This window comes from Staurois parvus, unplaced genomic scaffold (assembly GCF_062004578.1).
Source record: "Staurois parvus isolate SC_StPar_1 unplaced genomic scaffold, SC_StPar_1.0 ptg003729l, whole genome shotgun sequence".
In the NCBI taxonomy this organism is placed as follows: domain Eukaryota; kingdom Metazoa; phylum Chordata; class Amphibia; order Anura; family Ranidae; genus Staurois; species Staurois parvus.
In genome coordinates this window covers 22710-46476 of record NW_028321525.1, presented here as the reverse complement: position 1 = coordinate 46476, position 23767 = coordinate 22710, and the positions used below count along the sequence as shown (strand labels likewise).

The following is a 23767-nucleotide window of genomic DNA, read 5'->3' as shown; positions in this document are numbered from 1 at the left end:
GGGAAAGAGGACAATAATATTGGTGGTGGGGGGGGGGGGGGGGCAATGCGCTGAGGACAGTAATACTGGGGGGGGGGGGTGCCAGGACAGTAATACTGCAGGGGGTGCCAGGACAGTAATACTGCAGGGGGTGCCAGGACAGTATTATTGGAGGGGGGGGGGGGGAGCAGGACAGTAATACTGGAGGGGGGGGAGCAGGATAGTAATACTGGAGGGGGGGGAGCAGGACAGTAATACTGGAGGGGGGGAGCAGGACAGTAATACTGGAGGGGGGGGAGCAGGACAGTAATACTGGAGGGGGGGAGCAGGACAGTAATACTGGAGGGGGGGAGCAGGACAGTAATACTGGAGGGGGGAGCAGGACAGTAATACTGGAGGGGGGGAGCAGGACAGTAATACTGGAGGGGGGGGGACCAGGACAGTAATATTGGAGGGGGGGGGGGACCAGGACAGTAATATTGGAGGGGGGGACCAGGACAGTAATATTGGAGGGGGGGGACCAGGACAGTAATATTGGAGGGGGGGACCAGGACAGTAATATTGGAGGGGGGGACCAGGACAGTAATATTGGAGGGGGGGACCAGGACAGTAATATTGGAGGGGGGGACCAGGACAGTAATATTGGAGGGGGGGACCAGGACAGTAATATTGGAGAGGGGGACCAGGACAGTAATATTGGAGGGGGGGGGGGGTAGGGACAGTAATATTGGAGAGGGGGGGGATAGGGACAGTAATATTGGGGGCATTTTGAAGTGTCGGGGAGGGAACTGTGGTGTGAATGGGGGACTGACTATGCTGATGCCAGAATGGGATGGTGAGAGGCTCTGGTCAGATCTGCATGTTTGCGCATGCACATCACAAGTAGGGCTGCTCATTCACTTTAATGGGCTGCCCTACCTGCACCCTGAGACAGGAAGTCTGTTAATGGCAGGATCACCAGATGAAAAAGCAAAAAAACAAAAACAAAAAAAAAAGCTCATACAGCCACCACATCTATGGACTATTTTTGGGTTTTAGAATTGTTAAAAGCCCCGCCCCAGGCAAAGTACCTCCGTTCCCGCCCTCTCACCCTCCTCTCACCCATTCATCCTTCCAGGCCTAGCGGAGTATAACTGCCCTCACAAGGTAAGCACCCCACTAGGCCCGCTGTCCAGGTCCCACACTTCCACTGCTGCCAGGGAGGTTATCCAGCACTGCGATGGCCCCAAGACCGCTGACATCAGCTTGCCCTTTGCTTCTTTGAGGCCCACCCCGACACTGGCCTTCCAATAGGAAGTGTCCATATCATGCAGGCAGTGACTAGGTCACCTAAAGAAGGACCCATACAGAAAGTAAACTGAAGAGACTACTTGGGTTTCTAATGTCATGTGACCACGTCTACAGGTAAGTAAAAAAAAAAAGGGCTTCTGGATAGCATTGTTTTTTCCTTGACTATAGCAACCTGATGGATGAGAAGGGCGATGTTTTTTTCCCCGGAGTGGTGCTTTAATTTTTAGGGTGGATTGGACTGGCTGGGAAACAATGTATAAGACTGGGCTGGATGAAACGCCGATGGACACCGCGCTTCGATTTTAAAATTGATCGAATACATTACATTCTTTATCCAGTCACATACATCATTTCCCATCTTCAAGCCCTGAGGAAGGGGAGTGATGCCCCCAAAGCATGTCGGCTCCTTTGTGAAGTCGGGAATAAAATTTGTCTCTGGTGGGACTCTTCAATCTCAGATCCCTCGGGATAAGTGTGGATGCAGGGAATTAAAAAAAACAAAAAAACCTCAAAATGAACAAATAAAGCAGGAATTGCCCATGTCCTGGTTGCTGCGGGCACAATCTCTGCTGATGATTGGTCGTGTACATGGAAGCTCCTGCTGTGTGGATGTTCTCACCTTCGATCCCCAGCCGGATTTTCTTGAGGCCTCTCTCCTTCAGGACAGACTTGGCCACGTCTCGGTTTTCAATGTACTTAAAGAATCGGTACAACTTGGTGCTGTAAATGACTGAAAACAAATAAAATGAAAAATTAACCCACGTTGTGCGCAGACATTCCCGTCATGCAGTATTTGTACACCAACGCCGGCCATACACGGTTCAAAAATCAGCAGATTTTTCTTTCGATTTTCGCAATCATTGGTGGTAACATCCGTTTACAGAACGATGTTTAGTTTTTCGGACGAAAAAACGGCCAATAAAGGAACCGTCTATGGCCTGCTCTCGTTCACTCTACCTCCATTCAGTTGTGTTGACCCAGGCCGACCACATAAATCCAATGGTTTCCTATGTGCCCTGTTCACACACAATGCTGTGTCGAAGGGCAGTTGTTGTGCATTGCATAGAATTGTAGAAATGCTACATTTTTATGCAGCACAACTCACCCCGCGAGGAAGAAAAAGGAAGAGGAAGAAAGAGAGAGGAGGAGGAAGAAAGAGAGAGGAGGAGGAAGAAAGAGAGAGGAGGAGGAAGAAAGAGAGAGGAGGAGGAGGAGGAGGAAGAAAGAGAGAGGAGGAGGAAGAGGAAGAAAAAGGGAGGAAGAGGAAGAAAGAGAGAGGAGGAGGAAGAGGAAGAAAAAGGGAGGAAGAGGAAGAAAGAGAGAGGAGGAGGAAGAGGAAGAAAAAGGGAGGAAGAGGAAGAAAAAGGGAGGAGGAGGAAGAAAGAGGGAGGAGGAGGAAGAAAGAGGGAGGAGGAGGAAGAAAGAGGGAGGAGGAGGAAGAAAGAGGGAGGAGGAGGAAGAAAGAGGGAGGAGGAGGAAGAAAGAGGGAGGAGGAGGAAGAAAGAGGGAGGAGGAAGAAAGAGGGAGGAGGAAGAAAGAGGGAGGAGGAGGAAGAAAGAGGGAGGAGGAGGAAGAAAGAGGGAGGAGGAGGAAGAAAGAGGGAGGAGGAGGAAGAAAGAGGGAGGAGGAGGAAGAAAGAGGGAGGAGGAAGAAAGAGGAAGAAAGAGGAAGAAAGAGGGAGGAGGAAAAAAGAGGAAGAAAGAGGAAGAAAGAGGGAGGAGGAAAAAAGAGGAAGAAAGAGGGAGGAGGAAGAGGAAGAAAGAGGGAGGAGGAAGAGGAAGAAAGAGGGAGGAGGAGGAGGAGGAGGAAGAGGAAGAAAGAGGGAGGAGGAGGAGGAGGAGGAGGAGGAAGAAAGAGGGAGGAGGAAGAAAGAGGGAGGAGGAAGAAGAAAGAGAGAGGAAGAGGAAGAAAGAGGGAGGAGGAAGATGAAGAAAGAGGAAGAAAGAGGGAGGAGGAAGAAGGAAGAAAGAGGGAGGAGGAAGAAGGAAGAAAGAGGGAAGAGGAAGAAGGAAGAAAGAGGGAAGAGGAAGGAGGAAGAAAGAGGGAAGAGGAAGGAGGAAGAAAGAGGGAAGAGGAAGGAGGAAGAAAGAGGGAAGAGGAAGGAGGAAGAAAGAGGGAAGAGGAAGGAGGAAGAAAGAGGGAAGAGGAAGGAGGAAGAAAGAGGGAAGAGGAAGGAGGAAGAAAGAGGGAAGAGGAAGGAGGAAGAAAGAGGGAAGAGGAAGGAGGAAGAAAGAGGAAGGAGGAAGAAAGAGGGAAGAGGAAGGAGGAAAAGGAAGGAGGAAGAGGAAAGAGTGGGGAGGAAGAGGAAAGAGGGGGGAGGAAGAGGAAAGAGGGGGGAGGAAGAGGAAAGAGGGGGGAGGAAGAGGAGGGAGGAAGAGGGGGGAGGGGGGAGGAAGAGGAGGGAGGAAGAGGAAAGAGGGGAAGAAGGTGGTTACGTGTCTTACACTAACAAGCACATCCTGTAAACAATGGACAACGCCACGTTTTAGCACGTGGTCTGGTGTGAACGAGTTGTCATATTCTTGGACGATCACCTCATCCATTGGATTATTTCAGAGGCTGGTTTGGCTTGCCGGGATGCAGCAAACGCCAAAATGGAAAGAAGGAAAACAATGACTGTGCTGACCGCACAAAAAAGGCGCTGCTTGGTGAGCTGGAGATAATAAAGGCACAGTCAGGTAAACGGAAATAAAATGTAAAAATCCAACAATCCAAATCAAAGAGATTAAAAGTCACTTAAAAAAAAAAAAGATGGTGGCTGCTCCTCTAAAAACAGGTCTTGGGAATACCGGATATAGAACAGTGAGGGCGCCTCCATCTAAGTGTAAACCATTTTATTAGAAGAGCGAATAAAAATATACACTCACTGCATGACACAAGATCAGCGTATGTGTACGACGAAGAATGAGGTCCTATGTGAAGCCGCTGAGCTGCAGAGGTCGGCAGGCAAGCGGCCGTTCCAAAGCGCAGGGATCGGCAGGCAAACGGCTGCACTCTGGAACAGCCGCTTGCCAGCCGATCTCTGCAATTCAGAGCTGATCCACAGATGACTTCATTCTTCATACAGATACTCTGGGTGTATATTTTTATTCGCTCTTTCTTCTAATAAAATGGTTTACACTTAGGAGGCGCCCTCTCTCGTTTATATTTTTATGCCACAATGGAAACCTCTCTAAATCAACGTGTTATTTTTGTTGTGAATAGAGTAGGGGAGAGTTAAAGCTGAATTCCGAGCAGTGAATGTTTTATTCATACTCCTTAATAGCCACGAAAGATATAAATCCACTTTGTGTGCTACAACCCCAGGTACCACCTTGTAAAAGTAGCAGGGCACCATCACTGTGCAATACATAGCCTGTGCAGAGGGCAGAGCTGTGGGAGGAGCCTAGCAGGCTCCACCCAGTACAGGCTGCCTACAAAAAAAAAAACAAAAAAAAAAAAAAACCTGTTACTCTGCTGTAACAGTGTGGTGTAAATTTCGATCAGGACAGATTTTTAGAGGTTTGTGCCTCTGGTTTTGATAATACGGCTACAGGACAGAGAAGAGAAGGAGGACCTACTCTGAGAATACTCTTCTCCCATCTGCGGAGGGTACTCTTCATCCCAGTCCACCACGTCGTCATCCGTCAGCACCACGATATGGCACTCCCGCTCCCCGCTCTGAGCGCTGGCCACCATCAGTGGCAGGATCATCTCCTCCAGATAAAACTCGAACTGTCTCCGGGCCCCGTCATTGGACAGTTCGTGCATCAAAGCACCTGAAATATTGGGGGGGGGAAATGCAGAGTGCCTGAGATTAGTGATAAGACTGACCAGACTAGCGGAGGTGCAGCTGTAGACATGAAATTCTGATCAGCTGGTGTCTGAAACTGGGATCAAATATTAATAGCACAGCACAGCTCTCCAACACAGGGGCCCCAAACTTTCTAAGCAAAGGGATTGTTTACTGCCCTTCATACTTTAGGGGGGGCCGGACTATGGCCAATGGGAGTAAACAAAGTGCCACCATTGGTTTTATTTAGAGGAATAGTTCCCCCATCAATGGTGTCAGTGGGAATAGTGGCCCCATCAATGGTGTCAGTGGGAATAGTGGCCCCATCAATGGTGTCAGTGGGAATAGTGGCCCCATCAATGGTGTCAGTGGGAATAGTGGCCCCATCAATGGTGTCAGTGGGAATAGTGGCCCCATCAATGGTGTCAGTGGGAATAGTGGCCCCATCAATGGTGTCAGTGGGAATAGTGGCCCCATCAATGGTGTCAGTGGGAATAGTGGCCCCATCAATGGTGTCAGTGGGAATAGTGGCCCCATCAATGGTGTCAGTGGGAATAGTGGCCCCATCAATGGTGTCAGTGGGAATAGTGGCCCCATCAATGGTGTCAGTGGGAATAGTGGCCCCATCAATGGTGTCAGTGGGAATAGTGGCCCCATCAATGGTGTCAGTGGGAATAGTGGCCCCATCAATGGTGTCAGTGGGAATAGTGGCCCCATCAATGGTGTCAATGGGAATAGTGGCCCATCAATGGTGTCAGTGGGAATAGTGGCCCCATCAATGGTGTCAATGGGAATAGTGGCCCATAAATGGTGTCAGTGGGAATAGTGGCCCATCAATGATGTCAGTGGGAGAAATCGTGGCTCAGCACTTATACAGGATTTATATAGCGCCAACAGTTTGCTCAGCACTTTACAATGTGTCAGTGGGAGGAATAGTGCCCCATCATTGGTGTCAGTGGGAGGAATAGTGCCCCATCATTGGTATCAGTGGGAGGAATAGTGCCCCATCATTGGTGTCAGTGGGAGGATTAGTGCCCCATCATTGGTGTCAGTGGGAGGAATAGTGCCCCATCATTGGTGTCAGTGAGAGGAACAGTGCCCCATCAATGGTGTCAGTGGAATGACTGGTGCCCCATCAGTGGCATCAGTGGGATGAACAGGGCCCTGTCACTGGGAGGAACGGGGCCCCATCACTGGTGTCAGTGGGATGAATAGTGCCCCACCGGTGGTGTCAGTGGGAGGGCTGATGGCCTATCATTGGTATCAGTCAAGGAACTGGAGGAATAGTGCCCAAGGGTTGGATGCAGGCAAGCAAAGGGCCACATGGGGCCCCCTGGGACACTGTTTGGAAACCACTGCTCTAACAGCCTGCAATAGATCAATCTGCCAACAAAGTATCTATTGTGTACATCGTAAATTACCAACATCAATAATAAATTTAGAAACAGTGTTTCTAATGCTGTACTATTATTTTTTTAATCAGTTTTAGTGGTGACACTTATTGTTCATTTTCACAGACAGATAGAAGAACCTATTCCCATTGTATTTACTATGCAGAAGGTCTGGAGGGAAAAACAAAAAAACAAAAAAAGAAATGAAAGCACCAAAAATGCTTTAGAAATGCCTACATGCTGATGACAGCTGCCAATGCCCCCAGCGCCTGTCACCCCGAGCAAAGGGAGGAAAGTCAGACATGCAAGGGATAGAACTGGAGAGAAGATCTACATGCACAGAATGAGGGGGGGGGGGGGGGGGGCTGGTGACTGCATCACTTCTCCGCACCGTCACACCGCAAGGTTAGTACTGAGTTAAGCAATATTGTTAATACAGAAGCCCGTGAGCGCCCCCCGTCTGCCGCATACTTACTGAGGTCTCTACATTTGATAGTGCTATATTCAAAGGAGATACACAGATAGTCACAGGCCTCTCTGAGCTCTGGGATGGATATTCCGTCTGGGCAACGAATTATCCCCGTCTTGTAGTAATCCTTATGAAATTACAAAGATGCAATTAAAAAAAAAAAAAAATTAGCTAAAGAAACCAAAAAAAAAAGGACAGAAGAACAGAAAGGTGAGACGGATGGGCGATGAAGAGGTGACGGATCAGAACATTACAGGCCGCAGCTCGAGACATTAAATATATATATATATTCACACCCATTACTGCAACAATCATCATTCTCAGCACCATGTCCTGTGCCAAGGTACCCTCCTGTCATAACTGCTCCACAGCTTTGACTCTCGCCCCCTCACCCAATACCCCCCCCCCGGACTCCCATCACCTCGTCTCCCCTCTTCTCAGACACTCGCCTCCCTTCCCAAAATCTCAGTCCCTCACCTCCCCGGATTCTTCTCCCCTTCGCCTCCCACCCCCTCACAACCTGGACTCATGCCCCCTCGCCTCCCCCATTCTCAGACTCTTTTTCCTCACCTCCCCCCTTCCCAGACTCTCATACCCTCTCCCCTCCCCAGATTCTAGACCCCTCGCCTCCCACCTCCCCAGACTCTCATCCCCTCACCACCCCAGACTCTCCTCCCTCTCAACCCCACGGACTCTACTCCCCCCCCTTCACAGACTCTCCTCTCCTCACTTCCCCACTTCACAGACTCTCCTCCCCTAGCCTCCCGTTTCTTGACTCTCACCCCCCCACCAGACTCTTGTTCCCTCGTCTCCCGCCTCCTCAGATTCTCAACCCCCCTCATCCCTTCCCCACTTCCACGCTCTCATCCCCTCCTCCCCCACTTCCCGCGCTCCCGTCCCCTCGCCTCCCCCACTTCCCGCGCTCCCGTCCCCTCGCCTCCCCCACTTCCCGCGCTCCCGTCCCCTCGCCTCCCCCACTTCCCGCGCTCCCGTCCCCTCGCCTCCCCCACTTCCCGCGCTCCCGTCCCCTCGCCTCCCCCACTTCCCGCGCTCCCGTCCCCTCGCCTCCCCCACTTCCCGCGCTCCCGTCCCCTCGCCTCCCCCACTTCCCGCGCTCCCGTCCCCTCGCCTCCCCCACTTCCCGCGCTCCCCTCCCCTCGCCTCCCCCACTTCCCGCGCTCCCGTCCCCTCGCCTCCCCCACTTCCCGCGCTCTCGTCCCCTCGCCTCCCCCGCTCTCGTCCCCTCGCCTCCCCCGCTCTCGTCCCCTCGCCTCCCCCACTTCCCGCGCTCTCGTCCCCTCGCCTCCCCCGCTCTCGTCCCCTCGCCTCCCCCGCTCTCGTCCCCTCGCCTCCCCCACTTCCCGCGCTCTCGTCCCCTCGCCTCCCCCACTTCCCGCGCTCTCGTCCCCTCGCCTCCCCCACTTGCCACGCTCTCGTCCCCTCGCCTCCCCCACTTCCCACGCTCTCGTCCCCTCACCTCCCCAGTTTCTGGACTCCCTGGCCCCTCGCGCCCTCATCCTCCCTCTCTCCTCATCCCCCCGGGCTCCTCCTCTCACATTATCTATTAAACCGCATTCCACATCATGAGCTGCTAACCATAGCGGTCCCGGCCGCAGTGCACTAAAAGCTCCGAGCTCACATCAGGCATTAAACATCTTGGCAATGATCATTTCATGCTTTGTGCTTCAGTGGCTGAACATGGACCAGGGTACAAGCACATTCAATTCTCAGTAATCTCCCAGCATTAGCAGCATAGTTGTATGTTAGTCCTAGTGTGTCTGTATGACTGCTGCTATGAAATCAGATTGTCAGCTCCCGTGGTGCAGAAATTCAGGCAAGCAGGGCTCAGTTAAATGTAACATCTGCCTGTCATTTACTAGATCATCACGGACCCATAACAGTGGATGTTGGGAACCACAGGACTTGCAACTCTTACAAATGACTACTGCAGGCCTCTGCCATAGAGATCATTCCTGAGGATGTGGCCAGGAAGCCCAGGGATGGCTCCAAGTTTCGTCCTTTGGCCAAGTGGGAGAAATGACTGAACGGCACGTGATCCAAAATGCTGCTCAGAAACATCAACAACCCGATTAGCAGCTAATTAGTGAGTGTCAACGGGCAGACGCGCTCGCGGCGCTGAAAAGTGAGCCCGGCACAAAGTCACTAATTGGAATCTTGTGGTAAACCCTTTCCAAGCACTCACCGGATCCTACCGTGATATCACAGGAGCTCTGGGGGGTAAAGGGAGATGAGGACTCATCCGATTCCGGGAATTAAGCCAACTGCCACTGTTGACAACGGAAGAGTTTTTTTTCTAGATACAATGGGCTGCTGCCTCAGCCTTCCTCTGGACACGAACTGTTAAAGCAATAGGCTCCGAGACAAATGTAAAAGAGAACCTGTCTAAGAGGCCATGGGAGCTGCCACTGCTGTCTTGTTTGTCAAGGTACAAGCTTTAAGGGGGGTCATCTTTATGCTTTCTTACTCACTTCTTTTATCAGTTGAACTCTATGGGGGTCAGGTCTTCTTTTTTGGAAAAGGACTGTCTATAACAGCCTTTATAACATGGAGGAACCCTTGAAATACCTTTCTGAGCTTGGGGAACTCCTGCTAAAAAATGACTTTATCTTCAGCTCATTAATGTGATGGTCGGGGGGAAGAATGCTCCTTGTGGTCACTGGGAAGACCTCCCTCCCCAGATAGCTAAAAAAAGACCATGGTCATCAATGGTTACTCATCTGAGAGGCAGAAGTTTCTCCATGCTCAAGGAACCCCTAAGTACCCTCTTGAGGAACCCTGGTTGAGAACGGCTGGTCTATAAAAGCTGGCCATAGACTGATGAAAATTCAGCCGGTAGTGGAAGCAGCAGCAGGAAGTGGCCAAATTTCGATCAGTTGGTTGTACTGAAGTCAATGCACCAATCAACTTCAGTACAACCAGCCTGTTGGTTTTTATCGTCCGCTCACCGCCAGCGGCTACAGCCACCAGCACTGATCATTGTATTTTGCCGGTGGGGGAAGGAAGGCTCCCCACCAGCAGAACACAATAGCGCTGTGTGAGGGATTCCCCTATGAACATTCAATGTGTTTGTGACGGGAGTCACTTTGGGTGGGGGGCCCATGGAACACAGCTCACTTTAGAGAGGTGGGGAGACCCGTCTCAGCTCCCCATATCCCTCTTATGTGTAAGTCACCCTGTGCCTGTTAGGGGTGCAGGGTGAGAGGTCCTGATATTGTGTAGACATGTATAGTGGGGTGGGAGGTTGGTCATTGTTTAATGCCATGTGGTTGTGTCCCATTTTTCTATTGTGTGGCTTGCTTGGGAGCAAACTATTATGGGATGTATGTGTTTGTGTATTGGCTTGGTGGGGGGGGGGGGGTGTTTCCGACAGCCCTTCCCCCTGATGGGACTGTCTGCGATCCATAGAAGTACAGCCAAAAGAGCTTAGGAAGGCCTATTCACCAAGTACTTTTCAGATTGTGGTAGGATACTGTTGCTCCAGAAGGGAATAATATAAAAACTCCAAGCAGATGGTGATCCGGATCAGAAATCCATAACCTATAACACCGCAGTGCTATTCAGTGAATAATTTTTTGCTACTCAGTTTACAAAAAAAATGGATTGGAATATCTGTGTGTTTTTCAGTCCAACTAATTCCATTACTCTGGTTCCTGCTGTGCTGAAGACATCTCCAGCGACACGTCAGTTCCTTGCAGAAAGGACGGTGCGCATATACCAGGCATTGGACAATAAAGAGAAGCAGCATCTGTATTGATTAGCATATCACTGCAGCAATAGGAGATGCTGGCGTCAGCTCCAGCACAGTCAGGGAACGGAGCTCAGTGACTCAGGAATGAAGTCTCTCCAGCACAGTCAGGGAACGGAGCTCAGTGACTCAGGAATGAAGCTTCTCCAGCACAGTCAGGGAACGGAGCTCAGTGACTCAGGAATGAAGCTTCTCCAGCACAGTCAGGGGACGGAGCTCAGAGACTCAGGAATGAAGTCTCTCCAGCACAGTCAGAGAAGGGAGCTCAGTGACTCAGGAATGAAGTCTCTCCAGCACAGTCAGAGAACGGAGCTCAGTGACTCAGGAATGAAGTCTCTCCAGCACAGTCAGGGGACGGAGCTCAGAGACTCAGGAATGAAGTCTCTCCAGCACAGTTAGGGAAGTGAGCTCAGTGACTCGGGAATGATGTCTCTCCAGCACAGTCAGGGAAGGGAGCTCAGTGACTCGGGAATGAAGTCTCTCCAGCACAGTCAGGGAACTGAGCTCAGAGACTCAGGAATGAAGTCTCTCCAGCACAGTCAGGGAAGGGAGCTCAGTGACTCAGGAATGAAGCTTCTCCAGCACAGTCAGGGAACGGAGCTCAGTGACTCAGGAATGAAGCTTCTCCAGCACAGTCAGGAAGTGGGCTCAGAGACTCAGGAATGAAGTCTCTCCAGCACAGTCAGGGAACTGAGCTCAGAGACTCAGGAATGAAGTCTCTCCAGCACAGTCAGAGAAGGGAGCTCAGTGACTCAGGAATGAAGTCTCTCCAGCACAGTCAGAGAACGGAGCTCAGTGACTCAGGAATGAAGTCTCTCCAGCACAGTCAGGGGACGGAGCTCAGAGACTCAGGAATGAAGTCTCTCCAGCACAGTTAGGGAAGTGAGCTCAGTGACTCGGGAATGATGTCTCTCCAGCACAGTCAGGGAAGGGAGCTCAGTGACTCGGGAATGAAGTCTCTCCAGCACAGTCAGGGAACTGAGCTCAGAGACTCAGGAATGAAGTCTCTCCAGCACAGTCAGGGAAGGGAGCTCAGTGACTCAGGAATGAAGTCTCTCCAGCACAGTCAGGGAAGGGAGCTCAGAGACTCGGGAATGAAGTCTCTCCAGCACAGTCAGGGAAGGGAGATCAGAGACTCGGGAATGAAGTCTCTCCAGCACAGTCAGGGAACGGAGCTCAGTGACTCGGGAATGAAGTCTCTCCAGCACAGTCAGGGAACTGAGCTCAGAGACTCAGGAATGAAGTCTCTCCAGCACAGTCAGGGAACTGAGCTCAGAGACTCAGGAATGAAGTCTCTCCAGCACAGTCAGAGAAGGGAGCTCAGAGACTCAGGAATGAAGTCTCTCCAGCACAGTCAGAGAAGGGAGCTCAGTGACTCAGGAATGAAGTCTCTCCAGCACAGTCAGAGAACGAAGCTCAGTGACTCAGGAATGAAGCTTCTCCAGCACAGTCAGGGAACGGAGCTCAGTGACTCGGGAATGAAGCTTCTCCAGCACAGTCAGGGAAGGGAGCTCAGTGACTCGGGAATGAAGTCTCTCCAGCACAGTCAGGGAAGGGAGCTCAGTGACTCAGGAATGAAGTCTCTCCAGCACAGTCAGGGAAGGGAGCTCAGTGACTCAGGAATGAAGTCTCTCCAGCACAGTCAGGGAACATAGCTCAATGACTCGGGAATGAAGTCTCTCTAGCACAGTCAGGGAAGGGAGCTCAGTGACTCAGGAATGAAGTCTCTCCAGCACAGTCAGGGAAGGGAGCTCAGTGACTCAGGAATGAAGTCTCTCCAGCACAGTTAGGGAAGGGAGCTCAGTGACTCAGGAATGAAGTCTCTCCGGCACAGTCAAGGAAGGGAGCTCAGTGACTCAGGAATGAAGTCTCTCCGGCACAGTCAGGGAAGGGAGCTCAGTGACTCAGGAATGAAGTCTCTCCAGCACAGTCAGGGAAGGGAGCTCAGTGACTCAGGAATGAAGTCTCTCCAGCACAGTCAGGGAAGGGAGCTCAGTGACTCAGGAATGAAGTCTCTCCGGCACAGTCAGGGAAGGGAGATCAGTGACTTAGGAATGAAGTCTCTCCAGCACAGTCAAGGAAGGGAGCTCAGTGACTCAGGAATGAAGTCTCTCCAGCACAGTCAGGGAAGGGAGATCAGTGACTTAGGAATGAAGTCTCTCCGCACAGTCAGGGAAGGGAGATCAGTGACTCAGGAATGAAGTCTCTCCAGCACAGTCAGGGAACGGAGCTCAGTGACTCAGGAATGAAGTCTCTCCGGCACAGTCAGGGAAGGGAGATCAGTGACTTAGGAATGAAGTCTCTCCGGCACAGTCAGGGAAGGGAGATCAGTGACTTAGGAATGAAGTCTCTCCGGCACAGTCAGGGAAGGGAGATCAGTGACTTAGGAATGAAGTCTCTCCGCACAGTCAGGGAAGGGAGATCAGTGACTTAGGAATGAAGTCTCTCCGCACAGTCAGGGAAGGGAGATCAGTGACTCAGGAATGAAGTCTCTCCAGCACAGTCAGGGAACGGAGCTCAGTGACTCAGGAATGAAGTCTCTCCAGCACAGCAAAATGCTCAGACCTAGAAACACACACAGCTGCTCCACCACAACATTCTGAGCCATTCTCCAAAAATCTCATTATTCTTCAAGTGCACCACAACATACTTGTGGCAAGCGGCAGTTTATGATGCGGCAGCCGAATATTAAACAAAAAAAAAAAAAATGTACGGAGATTGTGAACTGCCGGAAATAAATGCCGGCTTCTCGGTGAAGAATGATGATTGCAGCAAAAATGCCACAGAAGGGTTCCTAAACACAATCATAGATTGTTTTGCGTTCTGCAGAGCGAAAAACACGATAATAAAAAAAATAAGCAGGCGCTGAGAAACGGTCAGTGCCTGCCATCAATTTTGTGTTTTCTTTCCAAAAATGCACCAACCTCAAAAAAATAATATATTTTTTTTATTTACTACAAGAAAAGGTACATTGACGATGAACCGGGCAAACTGCCATCTACACAAATGGAATACATATATGGGAGCGGTTATACCTGCCAATGGATCCGTGTTTCTATCCATCCAGTCCAGAGAATTACGGAGCTCGGCCACACAGCCCTGTCTAGCTGGAGACCAGATTTTTCTCTGCTAGAGTTAACACTTACAGGTCCTGTCCTGCCCCCAGCTGGGGATTGGACAGTGAAAGGAGAAGCAGCAGAAAGTCTTCTCTCTGCTCTTTATTTCTATCACTAAATCCCCTATTAACACATGAGCACTGCAACTGACTGGCTCCTTGTGCTGCTTCTCAGTCATTTCTAACCTTACACTGAAACCTGTAAACATGTATTATAAGGTGCAGCCAAAAGATCTCTTCTTGCAGCCAAAAGATCTCTGTGCATCTTTTAGGTTTGCAGTTCTTTGCCCATGATTCAGCCAAGTAGCCAGGGAAGGCAAACTGTTAACAATCGCCACTCCTGGCTACTTGGCCAAACCGCCACTCCTGGCTACTTGGCCAAACCGCCACTCCTGGCTACTTGGCCAAACCGCCACTCCTGGCTACTTGGCCAAACCGCGGGGCCAACCGCCATTCCTGGCTACTTGGCCAAACCGCGGGGCCAACCGCCATTCCTGGCTACTTGGCCAAACCGCGGGGCCAACCGCCATTCCTGGCTACTTGGCCAAACCGCGGGACCAACCGCCATTCCTGGCTACTTGGCCAAACCGCGGGGCCAACCGCCATTCCTGGCTACTTGGCCAAACCGCGGGGCCAACCGCCATTCCTGGCTACTTGGCCAAACCGCGGGCCAGCCGCCATTCCTGGCTACATGGCCAAACCGCGGGCCAGCCGCCATTCCTGGCTACTTGGCCAAACCGCGGGGCCAACCGCCATTCCTGGCTACTTGGCCAAACCGCGGGGCCAACCGCCATTCCTGGCTACTTGGCCAAACCGCGGGGCCAACCGCCATTCCTGGCTACTTGGCCAAACCGCGGGCCAACCGCCATTCCTGGCTACTTGGCCAAACCGCGGGCCAACCGCCATTCCTGGCTACTTGGCCAAAACGCGGGCCAACCGCCATTCCTGGCTACTTGGCCAAAACGCGGGCCAACCGCCATTCCTGGCTACTTGGCCAAAACGCGGGCCATCCGCCATTCCTGGCTACTTGGCCAAACCGCGGGCCAACCGCCATTCCTGGCTACTTGGCCAAACCGCGGGCCAACCGCCATTCCTGGCTACTTGGCCAAACCGCGGACAACTGCCATTCCTGGCTACTTGGCTAAACCATGGCCAGCTGCCATTTCTTCTGTCCAGTGAGAACATTTCAGCCAATAAGGACGCTGTTATTGGACAGAAGGTAGGAGGGGATTAGCCTAGAAGTCAAGGCCCTGGTAACAATGGAAAACCAAATCAAGAGGCACATGGGAGGTTTTCTGCCAAGTTAAGGTAACAGTAGACACTGTGGTACACTATATAGCCAGATTATGTAGACACATGATCATCACGCCTTCCTTTTTGGCCCTCCAGATGACTTCAGGTGTTTTCAGTCAAGGGTACTATTAGTACTACAGCAAAGACCTTTTAGACAATTCAGCCCTTCCAACCTTGTGGCAACATTTTGAAGTGTTCCAGCATGACTGTACCCCCGTGTACAAAGCCAGAACCAAAAGTACACGGATTGACCAGTTTTGATGTGGAGAAAATCGAGCCCTGACCTCAACCCTACTGAACACCTTAGAGAATAAATGAAAAGCCAGTTGTGAGCCATGTCTTCTCATCCAACATCAGAATCTGACCTCACAAATGGGCACAAACTACCACAGATACCCAACCAAATCTTGTAGAAAGCCTTCTCAGAAATTTGGAGACCATTACGTCTGCCAAGAGAGCAATTCCATGGTCTTGGTTTTGGAATGGGCCCATCTAATAAGCTCATATAGGTATGATGGTCAAGGGGCCAGCAAGCCTTTGGCCATATCGTGTAGATTCATTTAGACTTATATTGGACTTACAGTATAACTATCAGCACCTACTAAAAAAAAAAATGCACACATGATGGAATTTTGAAGGTCAAAACCACAGACAGTTATCTGGTGACATAAGATGCCTAGATTGAGAAAGTGACAGACTCAGAGGGAGCGTTACAGAGTGACAGATGAATGGAAAGAGGTCCAGTCAGAGGTGGGATTATTAAAGTGCTGGAAAAACGACAACAGACCAGGCTGCTAAGGCCAAATATCTCACCAGGATTGCCCGGAACACAGTGGAGCTGATTCCTTCTGCCACTTCAAACTCTCCTTTGTCATTGGGACGAGTGAAATTATGTTCTCTGCCGGATCCAAACATCCTGAACAACGAGAGCAGCAAATGTCAACCAGTGTGAAGGACAGGCAGGGAACACAACGCACACAGATGAAGCTCATCTCATGGATGGATTAAAGTAAATGTGTCAAACGATTCGTAAACTGAACCCTTCAGCCATTTTAAAAAAGGAACCTGGTCAGTGAAACCAAATCCAGATAACCGATCCCTGCAAAAGAAGAGGTCTTGTACTCATAATTGCCCACAGGCCCACGTCATACCTCCCCTTAAGCCAGCCATAGATGGATCGAATCTCGGCCGGTTCAGCAGCTGAGATCTGACCCATCTATGGGCAGACTGGTTGCACTAAAGTCAATCCATCGGTCAACTTCAGCACAACCAGCCAGTCAGATTTTTTGCATACAATCACTTTCGGCGGCTATAGCTGCTAGCAGTGATCACTGTGTACTGCTAGCAAGGAAGGCTTTTTGCCTGCAGAACACAATAGCGCAGCGGGAGGGATTCCCCCATCAACACTGATGGTGCTGATGGGGGAATCGAGCAATTTTCTTTCCTTCCACGAAAGAAAATTAAATCATCTATTACTTGCATTAGTTATTTTCGCATCATTTGCCACTTCCGAGAGTGTCAGAACACTCTGCTTGCGCCACATACACCAGAACACATGGGCTGCTGGAGTTTTATTAAGTATAAGAGCTCTTCTATTGCAACACACCATTATTTGGATTGTTGGGATGACTTTAAAGTCCTCTGTTAAGGGACTATACCACAAGATGCCCATTACTACTTTATTGTAAGTCAAAAGGCTCCATTTCTTTGGTTCTCCGAGACGTCCGATCTACTTTGTGTACACCCTTGCCCAAGGAGAGTGCCTCAGTGGCCAATAAGCGCAAACTAAAGGGACATGGGTGTGGCCGTGGGAGAGGTTATTCCTGAAATCAGGCCCCTAATAACCACAACTAGTCTTAGAGGAACACAGAGGAGGGATTTCTGTCTCTTAAATGAGACGTTTGCCTTTGTAAAAAAAAAAATAATAAAATGCAATAAAATGTTTTGGCAAGGAAAAAACAGTCCATTTTTTTTTTTACTATGAGCCTGCAAAGCATCGCACCTGCAATCAGCAGATCAGGGGTGCAATGCAGGGCTCTTGCAGATCTGTCAATGCAATGCAAGGCTCTTGCAGATCTGTCAATGCAATGCTGGGCTCTTGCAAATCTGTCAATGCAATGCTGGGCTCTTGCGGATCTGTCAATGCAATGCTGGGCTCTTGCGGATCTGTCAATGCAATGCTGGGCTCTTGCGGATCTGTCAATGCAATGCTGGGCTCTTGCGGATCTGTCAATGCAATGCTGGGCTCTTGCGGATCTGTCAATGCAATGCAGGGCTCTTGCGGATCTGTCAATGCAATGCAGGGCTCTTGCGGATCTGTCAATGCAATGCAGGGCTCTTGCGGATCTGTCAATGCAATGCAGGGCTCTTGCGGATCTGTCAATGCAATGCTGGGCTCTTGCGGATCTGTCAATGCAATGCAGGGCTCTTGCGGATCTGTCAATGCAATGCAGGGCTCTTGCGGATCTGTCAATGCAATGCAGGGCTCTTGCGGATCTGTCAATGCAATGCAGGGCTCTTGCGGATCTGTCAATGCAATGCAGGGCTCTTGCGGATCTGTCAATGCAATGCAGGGCTCTTGCGGATCTGTCAATGCAATGCAGGGCTCTTGCGGATCTGTCAATGCAATGCTGGGCTCTTGCGGATCTGTCAATGCAATGCTGGGCTCTTGCGGATCTGTCAATGCAATGCTGGGCTCTTGCGGATCTGTCAATGCAATGCAGGGCTCTTGCGGATCTGTCAATGCAATGCAGGGCTCTTGCGGATCTGTCAATGCAATGCAGGGCTCTTGCGGATCTGTCAATGCAATGCAGGGCTCTTGCGGATCTGTCAATGCAATGCAGGGCTCTTGCGGATCTGTCAATGCAATGCAGGGCTCTTGCGGATCTGTCAATGCAATGCAGGGCTCTTGCGGATCTGTCAATGCAATGCAAGGCTCTTGCAGATCTGTCAATGCAATGCAAGGCTCTTGCAGGTCTGTCAATGCAATGCAAGGCTCTTGCAGATCTGTACAGTCTGTGTAAGCTGTCTGCTCGTACCTCATATGGGCAAGCAGTTACACAATGACAGGAAAACTCAAAGAACTACTAGCTGAGAGCTGCAAAGACTGTTGGTACTTGTAGTTTTCACATTCACAGAACTATGCGGGACTGCTGAATCAGTAACATGTTAAACCCTGAATATGGGTGTAACATGTTACGAAAGGTTAACCTATCCTATCTCTAATAGCGGACAATAGGGTGTGACTTGGCACATAATTTGCAAGACGCATGGCATGCAAATCATACGCCAAGGCGCACCCAATGTGACCGGGGGCTTAAGGAAATATTAGACATTTAGTGGCCTTCAGGCTTGTTATGCAATTATAACCCACATGGAAGAAAAATATATTTTAAAAATATTCTTCCCAAATATACTGACATGTATTTGAAAAACTACAACCTTGGCCGTATTCAATATATATTTCTGCTTACTATGCACACTGCATAGCCACTAGTGTGGAACCATCACTGACTATCACATCACCCGCTGTTTCCCCTAGCAGCTGCCTGTCAGCTAGGCTATGAATATGCCTCAAAGTGGTGAGATGCCCCCCCCATACTTCTCTCCCCTCCATCTACCGGTGCCTAAAACATGTCAGGCTGCCACCAGCGTAAACTGGCTCAGAATGTATAACCTCCAACCCAAAAGTCTAATTCCTGCTGTGGGATAACGTCTGGTAGATTGTTTTAAAACACATTAGGGGATTATTGCATTGGATACAAAACTGAAGTAAAGTGTTTTTAGTAAAGTAATACTAATATATATATATATATATATATATATAAATATATATATATATATTTTTTTTTTTATATTTATATTTTTTTTTTAAATATTACATTTTCATAAGTTATGTGTTAATATATATATATATATACACACACACACACACACACACACACACACACACATACATACATACACACACAACTTATGAAAATGTAATTTAAAAAAAAAAATTATATACATATATATATATTTTTTTTTTAAATATTACATTTTCGGAAGTTATGTGTTAAAATATATATATATATATATATTTATTTAACACAACTTCCAAAAATTTAATATTTAAAAAATATTTATATATATATATTTTTTTTTTATATTACATTTTCATAAGTTTTGTGTGTGTGTAAAATATATATATATATATATATATATATATATATATATATATATATATTTTTTTTTTTATTTTTTTTTTTTATTATTATTATTTTTTTTTTTAAAGACAAAATAACTTATGAAAATTTTATATTTAAAAAAAATATATATATATAATTTTTTGTTTTTTTAAATATTAGATTTTCATAAGTTATGTGTGTGTGTATGTATATAATGTATGTATATATAATAACACATAACTTCTGAAAATGTAATATTTAAAAAAATATATATATAGATTTTATTTTTTTTTTTTAAATATTACATTTTCATAAGTTGTGTGTGTGTATGTATGTATATATAACACATAACTTGTGAAAATGTAATATTTTTTTTTTAAATGTAATATATATATATATATTATTTTTTTTTTTAAATATTAAATTTTCATAGGTTGTGTGTTAATATAGTTTTATTATAAATTACACTTTTTTTAAATTAAATTTTCAATTTAATTTAAATAAAAGTAAAAAAAAAAACCTGCCTGGTGTCCCCCTTATTGTTTTGCAGATCCTTACTGAATCCCTCTTTAGGGTCATTGTTGCTATTGCAATACAGGAAGACTGCCAAGCGCAGAAGATACACAATGACCTAACAGACAGCAACAGACATACAAAGGGTATACAAACCTGCCCAACATGGTGTTTGGCTGTGCCGTGAAAATTGCCGGATCGACAACAAATCTGGTGTTGTCGACTATGAGCGTGACCCTCTCGGAGGTGCGCACGTTCCGAGCACCTTCTTTCACCGTATCGTAAACAAACACCATCTCCCCAGCGGTCTTACAGCTCCCGTCTGAACTGGACTGGCTACTGTTGCGGCTACTCATTCCGACACTACTACTGGAACCGTTCGGTGAGGTTTTCTGAGGGCGGGGACTGCTCGGCCGGGAGGAACAATATTCCTTCTCTCGATCTAGAAAAGAGAATTTAGTATCTGTTTCAATGCACGGTCACTGAAGGTGTGGAAGATCAAGTGACATCCCAAGGGAGACACTGCAGGTTATCAGGTACGGTCTAAAAGAATTAAAAAAGGTGTAAAAGAATTATAAACCAAGAGAAACGAACTTTCCAAGAACACATTTCTACTTCCTTACAGAAGTTTTTCTTACTGGGTTTATTTGCCTTCCTCTGGATCAACTGTGGGTGTGGGATTAGAACTTTTTTTTTTTTAATGGTTGAACTGGATGGACTTTTGTCTTTTTTCAGCCAGACTAACTATGTAACAACGGAAAAGGGTTCATTCGAATTTTCCTAATCAATTTACTGCTCCACAAATGATTTTGCCTGTATAGTGAGCAGAATATTTTATACTACTAGAACTGGAAAAATGCAATGCCTAGAATATCCATTACGACGACTCTGTAGCTACAGAAAATTGTGCAAGAAAACGCATAACTGTAAAAAAAAAAAAAAATTTAAATTAAAAAAATAAATAAATAAAAATAAGCGTGAATTCTTTTCTTTCCTGGTGCCCGATCTGCTGACCACCGCTCCATTGCTCAGAAATGGCCCTCCAATATCTACAGGGAACCCGACAGTTACCGGAGTGTCACTCTCCTGGATCCCATGCAACTCTCACTGGTTTCTCCTGCTAACCTCCATATTACATGCTCTTCTATAGCGATCTATAGGGAGGGGCAGTGGGGCACTCAGAAGACCTGACACTTCAGGAAGTGTCGCAGCAGACTTCAAAGGACCATTACAGGTATGTCTTTTCCTGCAAAACTACATAACATCAAAAGGGTTACTGAACCCCTTGATGCCGACGCCTCCCAGCCCTTTAACGGTTTCATAAGCTGGGAGGCGGGGTTTTAAGGTCATGTGACCACCGTGATTCGCCGTCACATGATCAGGAAAGGTCCCAATCAAAAGAGGAGATCAGGACCTTTCTGTGAGCACCGGACATGTGTGCTGGGAGCGCGCGCTCTCAGCACATATGTTTTTGTTAATTGCGCGCAAATGTGTGGCCGCTCGGCGTCAAGGCCCAGACGCTGGGAGTCCAAACATTTGCGTGCGGCCGGCGAGAAGAGGTTAACCTCCCTAGCGGTCTGATTATGTCCATATTTCTGTTCTCAAAGCGGTAGTTTTTTTGCATGGAAATATGTAGTTTTTTATTATAGGCTGTAATTCTTAGGAATAACTCACTGAAATCTGTCCGAACAAGAGTCTAGTAAACATCCCGGGGATGATAAAACTTGAAACACGAAATCATAAATTATAATATAATAAATCGTAAAAAATAATAATATAATAATAATAAATGTAATTCAATAATATAATCAAACCAAAAACACTGAAATGTGAAATAGAGCGCCAAGTTCGCACATCACTGAGCTCAGTCGCAGAATCGTTTTCAGTGTCTGATGAGGAATTTCCCCCACCAATCATTATCACTCAATTCTGCAAGTGGTTCTGATTTACTATCGCTGTTCTCTAGCCGGTCTAAAACCGCTTTTGTCCTAAAGGGACGCTTTTTGGACGCTTTGGACGTTTCTCAGTTTCCAGGCAGAAAGAACAGTAAAAATGCAGGCAGGGCGCCGGACAAAGCACTCGGGACAAAATGTATGTGAAATGGTTTGATACAGGAATGGAATACTATGTGATTTTAGTGTATTTAGTGAATGTAAAATTTTAACATTTTTGAATTTCCCGCCAGTTCCGTCCCCCATACATCCCGACGTCGCAGGGAACGGAACCCGGAAGACGGATGCCGGCATCGCTGGAGGACATTACAGGGGACGCTGCAGGGGGCACATCGCGGGAGCGCAGGACAAGGTAAGTGCTCGAGGGATCCCGGAGCAACGCTGCAGTGTATTCCAGAGTGTAGCTCGGGGGGGGTTACCGCTTGTGGTGCTGAAACTTTACCCCTTTACACTCAGGAATACCGCCAGGGGGGTTAAAGAACCTGTAAGCATATATATATATTTTTTTTCTTTAAACAGCATGTTATACTTACAGTGGGTATAGAAAAGAATCACATTTTGTTGCCTTGCAGCCTGACATGAAGACAGACACAGTTTTTGTTTTATCCAGACTATTTTAAAAAGGGAGATGATTATTTTCTATACCCATTTTATCTGCTCTGTGCAATGATTTTGGAGGGGGGGGGGGGTGTGTCTCCAGCAGCCCTCTGTCCTGATGGGACTTTCTACTGGTGTGAAGTCTGAATACCTGTGTGTCTCTTGTTACTAAATGTAGATTGCCCCGCCCTGTGTCATTATGCAGGGAGGGGGGACTGTCCCCTGAGTGTATATATCTTGTATCTGTGTTCAAATAAAGTCACCTATGTACTGGATTACTTCAAGACTGGTGGTGTCTAGTCTTGTACGGTCGGCTGTGGTGTCTGTTGTCGGTGTTCGGACGGGGAAGTGTTATTCGAAGTACTCAAGCGCAGTCTGGGTCAGTTCCGTTGCACAACAGACTTAAAATGGGGGGTAATAATTGATTGTCGCCACTGAAATAAATGAACGCTCAAGTGCTAAAAACGCGCCCAGCATTTCGGAGCGTCAAGCGTTTTTCCTGCTCAAACACTCCAAATACGTCTGTGTGCATGGACACCTAGACTAAGAGGGGCGTTTAGAGGCTGAAAAAAAAAAAAAGAAAAAAAAAGTCAAACGCCGTTAAAAGCGACTTCTTTTTTGGATTCCCAGTGTGCATGAGGCTTTATTCACAAGAAAAACAAAAAACACTTTTAAAAGCCGATAATCACCTACAGAAGGCCGCGCCATTGGCTCCATCAATGATATTGCGTACAGGCAGCAGTAACAGGACAGATTCCTTCCTTCCTCTCTCTGCACAAACTGACTCAATTCTCATCGATTGCAGATATTTCCAGCTCCTTAAACCGGATTGCCGAGGGTCATCTCAGGACCCCGGTGCCAAGACTGAGGTAATGGCGTATTGCTGGGAAATCATTTCCAAGGCTTCTCTACATGATCAGCAAATAATGAGGTGTAAAGTATCAAAATGTGAGAAAAGAATAAACAGCTTTTATGATAATCTGCTCCTCGCGGTTCTGGGCAAAGCCGGACGTTCCTGGTGAGCCACACGTTCTATGACAGCTCAGCTGATTCATCTTTTGTGAAAAGATCAACATGAACCACAGGCCTTAAAAAATGGTCATAAAAAGGTATCAGAAGAAGAAATCTGTACGTCAGAATGGGCGGTCCGGAGTCTGAGCATTCATTGCTACTAATGGGCCATTTCTAAACTCCAAATGGGCGAGAACATGTACCTCAGGCTTCTATTATGTCATGGAGATGTAGGAAAGATTCCCCTTGTGGGCAGGTAAAATACTCACCGCTGCCATGCAGTAGAGCAAAGCATGGAAGTACCACGCATGTGCCGCCCTCACTACAAGGGAAGCATCATAAATCAATCCCCTGAGCTGCAGGTTTTGTTGAGGATGGATGGACCTTAAGCCGGCCATAGACGTCTCGAATTGTGGCTGGTTCCTTCTGAACCGGCTGAGATTTGAACCA

The 23767-nt window shown here is 48.0% G+C and overlaps 1 protein-coding gene across 1 annotated transcript in view; it reads right to left on the bottom strand.

Moving 5' to 3' along the window:
• Window positions 1-1744: 1744 nt before the first annotated feature.
• Window positions 1745-23767, bottom strand: part of BTBD10 (BTB domain containing 10) — a 34406-nt gene continuing 12383 nt past the window's right edge. The window contains exons 2-6 of the mRNA XM_089667995.1: window positions 19914-20199; window positions 15889-15991; window positions 6908-7028; window positions 4830-5027; window positions 1745-1999 (exon numbers count right to left, since the gene is read on the bottom strand). Coding sequence (XP_089524121.1) covers window positions 1758-1999; window positions 4830-5027; window positions 6908-7028; window positions 15889-15991; window positions 19914-20199 — 950 coding nt within the window. The 3' untranslated portion in view covers window positions 1745-1757. The remainder of the gene's footprint in view (window positions 2000-4829; window positions 5028-6907; window positions 7029-15888; window positions 15992-19913; window positions 20200-23767) is intronic.